Raw genomic sequence first — 15,510 nt, forward strand, 5'->3', positions numbered from 1 at the left:
TAGAAGAATAATCTCTGAAAAATTCAAGGCTCTAGCATTAATATTTAAAAAGTTGTGGGAGTTTAAAAGTAGCCGTTCATTTTGTGATGCTCGCAACGCCCATAAAAATATGGCCACAACCACATTTTCAACCCTCAATATCTCAGAGTTGACCGCATCTATGGATCTAAAATTTTACGCAGCTTCATTTTGATACCTGGGAACTATTTTATGAAAGTTTAAAGTAAATCTGAGGGGGTCAACTGGGAGGCCTCCAGTGATATGAGGTGGAATGACTCAGCTGGTTTGATAAATGGAACTTAAATTTCAATCCTAGCCAATCTGGCAATCTCACTGTCACTCCAGAAGGATTGTCAAACAAAATTGTCAAACTAACACTCAATCTAAAAAAGAAAGAAGAGGTTAGAACAGTCTCCCTGGACATATCTCAAGCATTCAACAAAGTCTAGCATCTTGCTTTGCTTGTGAAGTGATCTGCCTGTGGCATAGAACTCTGCCTTCAATCCTGGGTTTCTGGCTTCCTCCATGAACTCAGTAAACATGCAGCCATCAACAGAACCCTCTCCCGCCATCTCCCAGTGGAGGCTGAGGTTCCCCAAGGCAGTGTTTGGGCCCGGTGTTGTTCCTTATCACTATAAATGACTTATCCGATGTTCTGGAAACCTCTTCCTTTTTGCAGAAGACTCCACATTGTGTTGTACAGTACCGCCATCCCTCTGCTTGGGAGACAGCAACTGCATCTCTCTCTGATCTGGTAATAATAAGACTCGTCTGATAAATGAACCAGGTCGTTCAATTTTGAATAATCTCACAGTCTCACCCTATCACTCCGAATGGATTGTGAAAGAAACCCACCCACTTCCTTGGTCATACATTAGAAGAGATTCAGTCTTTTGAGCTTCTAGGCCTCACCATCAGCTATCATTCCTTAACCAACTACGTAGCAAAGCTGGCCTCCAAAACCAGCCACAGACTGAGCATCATTCGTCAATCCAAGTCTTTCCTTGGAAAATCAGAGCTACTCAGTCTCCAGGGCCTTTGTTCATCGCTCAATAGAGGACTGCTCTCCACTGGTGCAAAATCATCACGTCTCCCTTGGATCATGTGGAATGTAAAACTCTCATAATTATAAGAATATCCGACAATGAGATCAAAGCATGGAGTCTGTTGCTCTCACATCGCAGGCAGATCATTGGTCTCTCTGTTTTCTATTGTCTATTCTCCGATATTCCTTCTGCTGCTCTCTGTCCTCCGACGCTCCCTATCTTTGCATGGATGCACATGTTCTCCCATCTATGGAACCACCTTCCAGATGTTGTTCTGTCTCACTCTTCTCTCCAGGGTTTTAAACAAGCAGTACAACGCCAACTCTTGTCGTCTCAAATTCTGACCCTTGACCTTTATTAACCCCATTATCCTTTCTGAACCATACCATCTTCCTTGCTATTAGTTGAAGTGTTTCATTCCCTCCTCCCTCTCCACTTTTTCTTACATTCAATACCTGGATATTTGTTCCATTGACAGTTACACCTTGCTCTTCCATGAGCCTTGCCCCGGTAAAGAAAATAAAAATTAAATAAACAAAAGAGGGCGGCACGTTTTTTTTTTTGTTTTTTTTTCCTGCCTCTCCTTCAGTCAAGCTTTGCACTTGCACTCCTGAAATGGCATAACATCTCAACAGGACATTGTGACTGTATGTTTTTATGTATGTAAAAGCAGGAAACTTACAGTTCTTCCATGTCTACAGTCTCAATGCACAGAAGCAAGCAGCAGATGACACACCACTTGTACAGTGGAAGTAAACCGTTCGTTTGAGTTTCCCTGTTGTGAAAACAGCCAATGCCACCCAATGTTACTGTTCATTGAACGTTACTTTGCACCATACTGCAGAAAATATATTTTCCTGCAATGTCAAGTAAGGCTTCAAGCAACAACTATTATGAAAGTGGTTCAAATCATGCTGCCTGAGAAACTACTTATAATGTATTATAATGCCTGGTGGTGGCCTTTGTCATAAAACTCGAAATTCATCAGAGTTTCAATCACTGCAATCTGAATATTGCTAACGTTACAACCACACAGCTTCAATGCAGAAAGTCTTCAAGTAGGCCGACTCAGATAATTTGCAACAACAAAAAAGAGGGAGACCATGGTTGAGATGGGAAGATTGTGTGAGGTGGGATATTACTAAGGTGGGGGTGGTTGGAGAGTGGAGAGAGTTAACTGATGACAGTGGGAAGTGGAGGACTATTGTGGTCATGGTAGGGCAGAAGCTTGGTGCTGTAGGACCTTAGCCCTTGTAAAGGGAAGAGAAGGAGGAGAGAGATCCCAGAACCTATTTTATCAACAGGTCTCAAATTTTGCACCAAGTCTCTCAACAAGACCAATGAGTGAAACCCAGGAAAATCGAAGTTCAGGAGCATCACTGGATTATTTCACATGGAATGCCACCAGGGAAGCACAATAGCAGATCAATCATGGTTTGGAACTGTTTTCAAACAGTAAAGGATTTCTAATTACATCCTCGCAATTCATGTAACAGTCGTGTTGTCTTATCAGGGCTTGTTCTTTCATGCGATACGTACATAAGCTCTTCCACAAAACATATATATATATATATATATATATATATATATATATATATATATATATATATATATATATATATATCAATAAAATATACCCGAGCGGGTTTGACGGTCAGCTCGGATACAAAACTTGATGCAACCGAGTGTTAATCAACCTTAGCAACTATGAAAAATGAAAAAAGAATTTAAATTGAACTTAAAATAACCGTGTGAAGCCATGTTGAAGTCAGCGGACCTTGTGTTGCCAAATAAACAGGGCCAGACGACAGAGGTAACGAGAAACTAGTTGGACGAATTAAATCTTCTTAATAATCCCTATGAATCCCATTGTGTATTATAGCCGTGCGGTGCTTCCTTATAGGTCATTCGACTAATCGGTCATTTTGCACTTGATGACCCTGTAACCTTGACCCCGAGGCGAAAATGTGAAAAAGGGCTCAGACGATCTCTTGAGAGCAACTAGTATTATCATCGTGTCAAGTTAGAACTCAATCGGCCGAGACGTCTAGGAGATAGAAAAATATAAATTGTTGACAGACAGACAGACAGACCTGAGGACATAAAACGGTTATATTACGTCAGCGAGGGGACCTAATAAAACAAACTAGAACGGCACTCTTCGACGTCACGACATCCACCGATATGCCTCCACCCACATCATTACATCATTATAATACATCCACCAAGTTTGACAGAGATCCCTTCAGCCGTTCTTAAGCCGCGGTAACGAAAACTATCACAGACAGACGGAAGCACGGACAGCCGGATACACAACCAAAAACATAATGCCTCCGGCGACTTCGTCGACAGAGGAAAAACTAGAGGGGGAGCACTCCACGGGAGAGTGCAAAACCTCCGCCGCCAATACTGCTAGGTCACTCAAGTGAACCTTATATCTTATTCATTAAATATGTCAACAGTGCTGAGAGTTATAGTTCTTTTCTCCAACATTTTTTTTTGGGGGGGGAGGGGAGGGGGGGATGGAAATCACTTAAAACATGTAAAAATGCAAAAATAAAAAATCGAAATTTTGTTGAAAAAAAAGTTGCAAAAATTTTTTTTTCTCCAACAATTTTTTTTTGGGGGGGGTTGGAAATCACTTAAAACATGTTAATTCAAAAAAATTTCCCCTTTTTTTTTTTGGGGGGGGGTGTTGGAAATAACTTAAAACATGTAAAAATGCAAAAAAAAAAAATTTTTCTCAAACAATTTTTTTTGGGGGGGGGGGAATCACTTAAAATATGTAGAAATGCAAAAAAAATAAATTTTTCTCTAACAATTTTTTTTGGGGGGGGTACATTTTTTTTGGGGGGGGGTGGAAATCACTTAAAACATGTAGAAATGCAAAAAAAAAATTCTCTATTTTTTTGGGGGGGGGTAAAAAAAAATTTGGGGGGGTATTGGAAATCACTTAAAACATGTAGAAATGCAAAAAAAAAAGTTTTCTCTAACAATTGTTTTTTTTGGGGGGACGACCAAGTCCAAAATTTAATTGCATGATCCTTGGACCATCCCTAACCCCCCCCCCACCAACTTTCGTCGAAATCCGTCGAGGAGTTTTTCCGTAATACTGTTCACAAACAAACAAACAAACAAACAAACAGAAAGGGGTGAAAACAGTAACCTCCATCCATCTTTGAAGATGGCGGAGGTTAATAATTGAAAAACTGTTGCTGAAGCTCTTTTCCAGTATTGATTCCTTTTCGCAATTATTTTTTGGAAGTTTGGCCTGGAAACCATCAGAAGCTTCTGGAACAACCAACTTAATTAGATTTCATACTGCTCTTCCTGGGGACTTTGAAACAATCCTTCATTGGTCACCACTGTCAAGCCACACACTGGTTTGGAGTTTACTTTTCACACAGAAACAGACAAACCCTCTTTATAAGGAGTACAGATATCTCTCACTCTCTCTCCAGCCATTAAATCGGCATAATTACCTCCACCACTGAATGTGAAAGACGTTATGTTTTCACCCCTCTCTGTATGTTTATTTGTCTGTCTGTCTCTTTGTGTGCAGGATATCTCTAAAAGTTGTTGACAGATTCGGGTGAAATTTGGTGGGTAGGTTGGGTGCGTAACAAGGACAAACTGATTCGATTTTGGTGAAGATCCGGATCCGACTACTATAATTTTTAAGTGATTTTTCACCATTGAGAGATAGTGCCAAAAATGATATTAAGCACGATATCTCAAAAAGTTGTGGACGGATTCGGATGAAACTTGGTGGACAGGTTGGGTGTGTGGCAAGGATGAATTGATTCAATTTTGGTGACGATCCGAATCCAGATCTGGATACGAGAATTATTTACCTTTTGAAGTGATTCTTCACCATTGAGTGAGGTGCCAAGAACGATATTGGACTGGTATAGCATGATAGTTCAAAAATGTATTGGGCCCGATATGTTCTCATGGATCAGGCATTACATGGCGGAGGTATGTGCTCGACTAAATGCCCTCCTCGTTTATTTTCTTTTCTTCTTCCTGCTACATCTGCAATTCTTTATTTTTCAATGTGACATGATCTTTTTTTTAGTCAAAGTACAGGATAACTAATTTTTTTGCAGAAATGACTTACAACTAGCACATATTCAGTCAGTACTAGAAGGGCACTCGGTAGGGCGCGTACCTCCACCAAGCTGAATAGTTCATGTTTTGTATCCCACTGATAGGCTGCATCTGGATTTAGACCTGAACTAAAATTTAATCAGCTTGTTTTTGTCACCTTACCAACTCATCCACCAAATCTCGTCTGAATCCATCCCTAACTTTTTTAGATACCTTACTATATATCGTTTTCGCCACATCACTCAATGGTGAAGAATCACGAAAAAAAAACTTCTCAGATCCAGATCTTCACCAAAATTGAATAAATTCTTCCTTGTTACATACTCAACCTGCCCACCAAGTTTTGTCTGAATCAGTCCACAACTTTTTGAGATAACCTTCTATATGTCGTTTTTGGCCCTATCTTTCAATGATGAAAAAACACAGGACATTCTCAGATCCAGATCTGGATCTTCACCAAAATCTAATCATTTCGTCCTTGTCACACACCCAAGCTCTCCACAGACTAAGCTATGAGGAGAGGCTGAAAGAGACAGGGAAGGATTATGAGCAGATCTGATAGAGATGTTGAAGACAATGAAGAGTAAAGACAGAATTAATGTAGAAGATTTTTTTTCAGCAGAATGGACACTGATAAGACCAGGGTCAACAGCATGAATGAAGAAGCGAATTATGATGGTCGTGAAGTAGGGGTTTTTTCACTAAGAGAGTAGCTAATGAATGGAATGGTCTCTTTGGAAAGGTAGTGGCAGTAGAAACTGTACATTGATTCAAAATGGAATTAGGTAGATAGCTAGAAGCATAGGGAATAAAGGGGTTCATGGATATTGGCAGGAATGGTCGGAAACTTAGGTAAGGATCGGTGACTATTCCTGTGTCATGATTGTGAGGTCTTTGAGGTCTCATCAAACAGTGCTGTTTATGTTTGTTCATTCCTCACCCGACAGCCAAGGTGCTCCCACTGGTGATGTGGTATAGATGTAATGCAGGCTTGATGATTGGCCGAATGGCCTCGTCCTACATCCAAATTCCTTGTATATTCAAACAACCCAAAAATGGTGCCAGAAGCACCATTCATGGAAAGCCGTGACTTGCCTTCCTTAATTTTACATGGATGAATATGCTTTTGCTAACAAGTCCATTCTCCTTATTCAGTAGGAATATCCGTTTTGAAATTGGAAGGGAATTTACTCACAGTGTAAAGCCTTGTGCTTGACAACTTTCGCGGTGGACTGATTCTGAAGTACACATTCATTGACCATATCTTAGACATATCAACCATATCCATATATTTCCATATAAGGCATATAGCAGATATTTCCTGAAGAACAAAAATGATCGAATAGTTTTAAGAGTTAGTGTCTGAATTTTGATAAGATGCGTTCTTAGTATGGACAAATTTCCTGCCAATTGACAAATTAGAACTATTTACCTTTGCACCAAAAATATTCATAATAAATTTTTAAAAATAAAAACCCCAATTGTGAAACAAGCAAGTCTGAAGACGACGATGGTTCACGAGCGGTATTTGACGATGTAGATTGTTTCAGAAGTCAATGATGAGACAATGTGATAATGTTTGACCAAGTTATAAAAATTATCAACATGATGTGGTACGAGTGACAGGTTATTAGCTGCAAAATGTCGAAAACCCGGTTTCGTTCAACAACTTTCAAAATTTGACCTTTACATAACCTTTAAAGGTCACAAAACAATGTTGCGGACATTAAAAGAAAGAAACAGGATACGTGCTATAGCTTATTGGAGTTAGTTCGTCGAAGAAGGTCGAAAACCCGGTTCGATTCCCACAACTTTGAAAATTTGACCTTTGTGAACTTTAAAGGTCAAAGGTCAAGGATTATGACCTTTGGTGCAAAACTTCCTCTGGAACATTCTAGGAACAATATAACGTCATATAGGCTATATGGCATTTCGCACTCCTCGGATCATCCATACTTTGATGAAATCAGCGTAAAAACAAACTTGAAGGGGGCGCCACGGGAAAGGTGTTCGAGATAGAGCAAAATGGTTTCGAGACTTTAGGTGGGGAATGACCTCAAGATTATGCATAAAAAAAATTGTCATCCAAGCTCTCAAAGTTTGGGCGGTCGCATGATTTTTACGTCAAAATTTGCAATTTTCTAAGTTCGTGACCTTGTGACCTTGACCTTGGGACGAAAATGAAAAATCGAGCTCCGTGGGGCTATGCAGGTGCCATTGGGCTAACCAAATACCGAAACCCTGCCAGATTCAACAAACCCCTCGGAGAAGATGGATTTTTATGTCAAAATTCGCAATTTTCTAAGTTCGTGACCTTGTGACCTTGACCTTGGGACGAAAATGAAAAATCGAGCTCCGTGGGGTTATGCAGGTGCCATTGGGCTAACCAAACACCGAAACCTCTGCCAGATTTGACAAACCCCCTAGGAGAAGATGCAAATTGAAATAGGCTACCCCCTAAAAACACAATTCGCAATTTTCTAAGTTCGTGACCTTGTGACCTTGACCTTGGGACGAAAATGAAAAATCGAGCTCCGTGGGGCTATGCAGGTGCCATTGGGCTAATCAAATACCGAAACCCCTGCTAGATTCGACAAACCCCTTGGAGAAGATAAATTTTTATGTCAAAATTCGCAATTTTCTAAGTTTGTGACCTTGACCTTCGGACGAAAATGAAAAATCAAGCTCCCTGGGGCTATGCAGGTGCCATTGGGCTAACCAAATACCGAAACCCCTGTCACATTCGACAAAACCCCTCGGAGAAGATGCAAATTTAAAATGGCTACCCCGTAAAAACGCGTTTTTTGGGCGTAGCTCCGCCCATAATGGATGCTCCACGCCCATTCTCAGGAAAACACAACTAGATCATGATATAAACCTCCCACCAAAACTTTATCAGGATCGGATCAAAACCCACAGAGCTATGCTCGGGACAGACAGACAGACAAGCCGGTAGGCGGACATGGGTAGTCGGCCGTTGCCAGGCAATGGAGGGGTCCATAGCAACGGTTCTTTCTCACACATAACTAGGACATACCATGAACCTATCATACCAGTTTCATGTATATCTGACTCATAGTCTCTGAGATATAACGAACTTCGTTTTTTTATTGTTTTCGACCAGGGTTCATTCAAAGTATATCTTCTCCGACAGTTTTCATAGGATCCGGCTGGAATTTTTTGACAATATGGCTGAATGTACTGCCCACAGTCGCTCGTGACCCAATTTTTGATTTTAGAAAAAATAATTTTTTTATGAATTTTTAAAAATTTGAAAGTCCCGTTGCTAGGCAACAGTGGTGTCCATAGCAACGGTTCTCATTTGCACACAACTAGGTCATGGTATGAACCTACCAACCAAGTTTCATCGAAATCGCCATTGTATTAACTGAAATCACCATTTTAAATACTGATAATAAGGGTAGAAAAAAAATCTCTAAAAATTATTTTTTGAGATTTTTTTTTCTACTAGATCGACTACCCAACAGACAGACAGACAGACAGACAGACAGACAACAATAACAAATATAGTGGTCACTTATTTTTTTGTGAAAATATTTTTTTGTTAACCAACAAGAAAGCAGTGTCGTGTCATATGAATCAAATTAGCTCCGAGTATTTTTTGCATGTGAATTGTTGGTACCCTCTACCCTCTACAGGTAGTCCCTGGCTTCTGAACATCTGTTCATACAAACGTTATTCTGTCGAATCCGATATTCACGGTTCCACTATTCGTGGACCCTGTGCATTTGCAGTTCATAAAATGTGACCTGCTTCTACATTTGCGACCCCGTGCTTTACGTATTCGTAGGTTTTTTTTCACGTTTGCAGTTTTTTTTGTGGGTGTATATTCAGTGTTTCGCAGGCGTATTTGATTTTCCCTTATGGATCACGAATTGCTGGGAACATATCCTCCTTTTTCCCATTGAAACAATGCCCCGACATTCGCGGATTCGACATTTATGGATTTTTCAGGAATGTATCCCCCATAAATATGAGAGTCTGACAAATTTAGATCCATTCATATGAACACGGCTTTTTTGAACAACACAACACAGGAAATCGGACCTCGAAGAATTAATTCCCCATTGACACCATTAATTCACACCTCAATCAAATGAGGTATGAATCGTAATGAACACTCCACCGCACATCTACCTTCCCTTCCCCAACCCTTCCTCACTTTCCCTCCCTGCTTGCTCCCCCACTCTCCTCACTCTCGCTCCCTCCATGCACCTCCTCCCTCTTTCCCCCTCCACCTCCCCACTCTCCCACCTCCTGTCTCTCTCTCCCTCTCCCCCCCCAGACCCCTCTCTTTCTCTCCCCCCTCTTTTTCTCTCTCCCCTCTTTCTCTCACACCCCTTTTTCTCCCACCCCCTGCAGTATTCCCGTCAGCGAAGCGTCAGGTGGTATTTGTTAGTGATTAATATTTGAGTGGATAAAAAACTTTAAATAAAAAACTTTAAATAAAAAACTTTATTCACTCACTGTCCTTTTTTCTTTAATTGAATAAAAAAACTGTCCTTTTGTCCGCATTTTGTATGTACTGTGTGCTGTCGAGATGTCCATGGGGTGTGTTCAGTTACCAAGCAGCCAGCTTGCGTTTGCCAAGCCAGCCGTTCCTTATGAACCGTTTTGAATAGAGTGCTTGCTTGAGTGCTTTAGCCACTTGGCGAGTGCTCTGCAAGAAACGTGGTACCTGAACACATCCCAGATTCAAAACATGATGATGAGCATAAACATCTATTCTATACCATTATTTATTTCAGCCATATCGATGAATTTGTCCCTCAGGGGCAGATTTGAACATGACACGTGGAAAGTTAGAGGTTGGGAGGAATTGAAAGTAGGTTTTATTTTAATTATTAATTTTTTTTCCCAAACGTGGTTAAAAACCAAGTGAAAATATATTTGTGGGGGAGGCTCGCGTGGAGGACAGAGGGGGTGGGAGTCCGGATGGACTGGGGTGGGAGGAGGCAGGAGTTGGGGTGAGATGAGAGTCCAGAGAGAAGGGAGGGTGTGATGGGAGAAGGTGGAAGGACGGAGGGGAAGGAGTGGGACTCAAGAGGGAGGAGGGGGAGTTGGGAGGAAGCAGGTGCAGGAATGGGAGGAGGGAGGGGAAGGGGTGGGATGAGGGAGGGACCCGTCGTTGCCCAGCAATGCCATTTACCCCTGCTAGTCTATATGAAAAGAGAGGGGAATGTGTGCGTGCGTGGCCATTTTTTCTCGGAGATGGCTGAATGGGTCTTCGTCAAACTTTCAGTGGTTCATCAATGAGTGCCTTGATCTGCATGAGGTTGACCTCTCATGCCTTTTACTGTAATTATTACGTACCCTCAGTGTCACAGTTCTCATCACTCTTCACTGCATTCCCACTCCGCAGCACAATGCCTAATGGACGTTTGTTTCGAAAATTGTCCAGACCTCTGGTTGCTTTGACTCATGTTTCACTCCCTCGATCGGCTGTTCTTCTGAAGAGGAAGTCGCCAGTCTTCCCCGGATTTCCCGCTGATCAGATGGAACTGCTTTCCTTGTTGTACTGAAACCGATACCCTCAATACTCTCTCCGAGTTACTGAACCGATCACGTCTATCAAAGATGTGATCGACATCGATGAGAGTCCGCTGTCCGTGATTGGCTGTTTATTATTCCCATCCCCCATCGTGGGACGTCGCTCTGGATTAAGCCCAGCCACGTTAACCGTTAAGCTAACACGATGGGTTCAACCAGATCCTGCTTTGATTTCATTAAAATAATGTTTTTGCGAATGAGCACGTTAATTTAAATTGGAATAAATGCTTTATTTAATAAAATACGGCTCCAATTAATTTCGAGGATTTACCTCAAGAAAATAATTCACACACCTCAAATACAGGATTGCCACAATATATATTGCCACAAATATATGTTTAAATATGGATATATATAGATATATATATATATATATATAGATATAACATTTTATATATACAATAAATTATCGCGAAGGCCTTGGGGCAAAAGGCCTTCGGCGAAATGGCGCTCTGTGAGGAAACCCTCAAAAATGTAGACGATACAAAATTCTTGCAAACTGGGAATTAAAATTAAAATGTAAAAATAAACACCGTAAGCGTCGTTGTAAAATTTAAATATTAAAATTAATACTTTGGAATCGTTAATAGAACATCGACGCGCCACACAAAATCACCTCAGCTCCTTTCAAGCGCCAACCGTGAGTGAAATGCGCGCCAAAAAATCTTAATTTTCCTCAGTGGCGAACACCAAATGTGAGGAGCTGACACCACGAATAATCTTGTTTTTTTATTTATCGTACAACCAATATTTTTCTGATAAAGAAACGTATGTCACGACATCTATTGCAAAATATAAAAACGAATATATCTTTATCCGTTTTCGTCACACGTGACGTTCCTCTGTACAGGCAACAATAAAGAGGGCGGGGCACTGATGTCTCAGTGCGGGCGCAGTTGGAGGAGGAGGAGGAGGAGGAGGAGGAGGAGGAGCAGCCGGAGGAGGAGCAGCCGGAGCCGCCACAGACACAGACACAGACACAGACACAGACACAGACACAGACACAGACACAGACACAGACACAGACACAGACACAGTCCCTATTATAGCGACGTGACGACTTGGATCATGGGCGCCATTTTGTTTCTATCGATCGTTTAATAATTAATGAAACCAACTCCGGGGCGGTTTCTGTATCAGGTAAGTTGTCGTCCCGTTTGTGTACATTTGTTTGTGTGGTGTTGTAATCATATCTTAGTTGGCATTTTAACTCTTAAACAGACATAAATCATCAACGAAACATATCAAGAACATCCTGGTTAAGTTGCTGAAAAGTAAATTGTGTGTGTGTGTGTGTGTGTGTGTGTGTGTGTGTGTGTGTGTGTGTGTGTGTGTGTGTGTGTGTGTGTGTGTGTGTGTGTGTGTGTGTGTGTGTGTGTGTGTGTGTGTGTGTGTGTGTGTGCAACGTAGGTTTGCTGATTTATTTTTATTTAATTGGTCTAATTGCGTTGCAGGTGACTGGTTAACAAAATGCCATAGGGGGGGTTATTTTTATTATTTTTATAATAAAAATTATTATATATATATATATTTTTTTTATATCAGAAGCAAATTGTAGAATTTCATCAAACTTGGTAAAAAGGTAAAGTAAGACAGGGCAATTTAAAGTGATTAGATTTTGGGCCAGATGTGTCAAAGGTCAAGGTCAAACTGAAATTTTACTGTTTATGCTCAAACTCAAATATTGGACAGAATTTCATCAAACTTGGTACAAAGGTAAGGTAAGATAGGGTAATTAACTGATTCGATTTTGGCCCAGGTATAAAGGTCAAGGGTCAAATATGTCAATACTCAAGTGTTTGTGCGGGAGAGCGGAGGCATACCCATCGACTGCGCGCAGTCGAATTACTTGAGTTATTTTTTATTTTTATTTTTTAACCTCCACCACCAAAGGTAAAGGACGTTATGTTTACATCCCTGTCTGTCTGATTTTTTTTTTCGCCAAGTATTTTTATCTGTAGTGTTTTGTCTCTCTCTTTGTAAAACTACTTTTGGCCAAAGTTTTCTAGTAATCGTTCTGAAATTGTTTGGATGTGTAGTTGACTGGCCAAGGACAGCAACGCATAATTTTGGTGAAGATCCGGATCTGGATCTGAATTTTTTAAGTGATTCTTCACCATTGAGAGATTGGGCCAAAAACTATATATAGCATGATATCTCAAAAAGTTGTGGACGGATTCGGACGAAACTTGGTGGACTGGTTGGGTATGTGACAAGGAAAAATTGATTCGATTTTGGTGAAGATCCGACTCCTAGAATTTTTAAAGTGATTCTTGACCATTGAAACCTCGGGCCAAAAACGATATATAGCATGATATCTCAAAAAGTTGTGGATGGATTCGGGCGAAACTTGGTGGACTAGTTGGGTGTGTGACAAGGAAGAATTGATTCGATTTTGGTGAAGATCCAGATCCGGATCAGACTCCTAGAATTTTTTAAGTGATACTTCACCATTGAGAGATCGGGCCAAAAACGATATATAGCATGATATCTCAAAAAGTTGTGGACGGATTTGGACGAAACTTGGTGGACTGGTTGGGTATGTGACAAGAAAGAATTGATTCGATTTTAGTGAAGATCGGAATCTGGATCTGAATTTTTAAAGTGATTCTTCACCATTGTGAGATCGGGCCAAAAACGATATATAGCATGATATCTCAAAAAGTTGTGGACAGATTCGGACGAAACTTGGTAGACTGGTTGGGTATGTGACAAGGAAGAATTGATTCGATTTTGGTGAAGATCTGGATCTGAATTTTTAAAGTGATTCTTCACCATTGAGAGACGGGCCAAAAACGATACAATACTGTATACAGCATGATATTTCAAACATGTATTGGGCCCGATATGTTCTCATGGATCAGGTATTACGTGGCGGAGGTATGTATGCGCTCTACCGAGTGTCTTAGTTCCCTCCACCACCGAAGGTGAAGTAGGTTGTGGGTGGATCTGGATGAAATTTTGTGGACAGGTTGGGTGTGTAACAAGGGCAAACTGGTTAGATTTTGTTGAAGATCCGGATCAGACTAAGAGAATTTTAATGTGGTTCTTCACCATTGAGGGATAGGGCCAATAATGATTTTTCGCACGATATCTCAAGTTGGGGACGGATTTGGCCGAAACTTGGACAGGTTGGGTGTGTGGCAAGGACAAATTGATTCAAGTGATTCTTCACCTTTCATAGATAGGGCCAAAAACGAGATATAGCATGATATTTCAAAAATGTATTGGGCCAGATATGTTCACGTGGATCAGGTATTACGTGGCAGAGGTATGCGCTCTACCGAGTGCCCTTCTAGTTTTGCAGCCTGGTGTTCGCTTAGTGGTTAGGGATCTTAAGGTCCTCAGTTCAAACCCAGATGTCCACTGAATTAACACCAGGTGGGGTTGACTCAGCCTGTCATCTTTCCGAGGTCAGCAAAATGAGTAGCAGTGTACCGGGGTAGTCATATCGGCACTTCCATTCTTCCATGACTTCAACCACAGGGCGATAATCTTCATCTTGATGAAGCAGCACTTGTATGTAAGGAAGGAAGGAATGTTATTGAAACAGGATCTGAATTCTAAAAGATCTAGAAGTATGCAAATCCCCCCCCCAAACCCGGTCTCCCCCAAAAATGCACAATGGTAGGGTGCATAGATAAGCTTGATGTTAGGAAAGTGCAGAAGGTTGCATGAGGTTGAGGAAGACTGTGGGAAACCTAACCTGTGGGGAAAGGTGAACCATGGACGATGAGAGATTTCATTAGAATGGAAACCAATGAATGATTACATGCAATGCATGTTTTCATCACATGTGAACGATTACATGAACGTACATGCTTTCAGAACAATTGCATGCACACTGGTAATTTTTTGATTTTCACCATTGAGAGATAAGACGATAAACGAGAAAACACAATGTTGCAAAAGGTTATGGATGGATTCAGCCAAAACTTGGTGGTTGGGTCATGTGTGTGACAAGGAATAATTGATTCGATTTTTTTTTTTTTTTTGTGAAAGTCGAGATCCAGATACGAGATTTTTTTTTGTGTGAAGGTCGAGATCCAGATTCGAGATTTTTTTTTTTTAAGTGATTCTTCACCATTGAGAGATTGGACCAAAAACTATATATATATATATACTAGCAATACCTGTGCACATGCACGGGATAGCAGTACAACATAGCTGGTAGCAGACGACAGACCGTACACGGGGAATGACAAAAATACGCATTGTGCAAAATGCAAGTGGTACTATGGAACGCCAAGACTTCCCAAACATTGTCGGCATGTCCGCTAAGTGCCACAGCAATTTCATAGGGATCGTGTGACGGTGAGCCGAGTTTTTAGTGTGCAAGCTTGGTATTATATATATATATATATATATATATATATATATATATATATATATATATATATATATATATATATATATATATATATATATATATATATATATATATATATATATATATATATATATATATATCATGATATTTCAAAACATTGTGGACAGATTGTGATAAAACTTGGCGGATGAGTTGGTTAGGTGATGAAAACAAGCCAATTTGGTTTTAGTTCAGGTCTGGATCCAGATCCGGCCTATCAGTGGGATACAAAATATACACTTCAGCCTGGCCAAAAATATTGGCACCCTTGCACTTTTGTTTTTTCAAATAACTCACAATTTTCTCTAAAAATAAGTTGAAATTGACAATTATTTTGTTTCCACAATTCCTTATTTCACTGTTAATATTACAGAACCTTTGTTTTTAATTCAGAACTTAATATATCCTTACAAA

General features: G+C 40.4%; 2 protein-coding genes across 4 annotated transcripts in view; one reads left to right on the forward strand and one right to left on the reverse strand.

Moving 5' to 3' along the window:
- Positions 1–11,476, reverse strand: part of LOC147023681 (uncharacterized) — a 155,541-nt gene extending 144,065 nt beyond the window's left edge. Inside the window, exons 1-3 of one of the 2 annotated variants that reach the window (XM_085887130.1) lie at positions 11,344–11,385; positions 6,352–6,394; positions 1,729–1,821 (exon numbers count right to left, since the gene is read on the reverse strand). In XM_085887130.1, coding sequence (XP_085743256.1) covers positions 1,729–1,739 — 11 coding nt within the window. In that variant the 5' untranslated portion in view covers positions 1,740–1,821; positions 6,352–6,394; positions 11,344–11,385. Of the gene's footprint in view, positions 1–1,728; positions 1,822–6,351; positions 6,395–11,343 lie in introns of both variants that reach the window. The other variant, XM_085887129.1, reaches the window with a different exon arrangement.
- Positions 11,477–11,733: 257 nt separating this feature from the next.
- The window catches only part of LOC147023682 (echinoderm microtubule-associated protein-like 2), a 141,517-nt gene continuing 137,740 nt past the window's right edge, over positions 11,734–15,510 (forward strand). For both annotated transcript variants that reach the window (XM_085889394.1, XM_085889397.1), the window contains exon 1: positions 11,734–11,867. In XM_085889394.1, coding sequence (XP_085745520.1) covers positions 11,835–11,867 — 33 coding nt within the window. In that variant the 5' untranslated portion in view covers positions 11,734–11,834. The remainder of the gene's footprint in view (positions 11,868–15,510) is intronic.

The sequence above is a fragment of the Eptatretus burgeri genome, chromosome 7 (assembly GCF_056783735.1).
Source record: "Eptatretus burgeri isolate ZD-2024b chromosome 7, Ebu_testis_v1, whole genome shotgun sequence".
NCBI classification, from domain to species: Eukaryota; Metazoa; Chordata; class Myxini; order Myxiniformes; family Myxinidae; genus Eptatretus; species Eptatretus burgeri.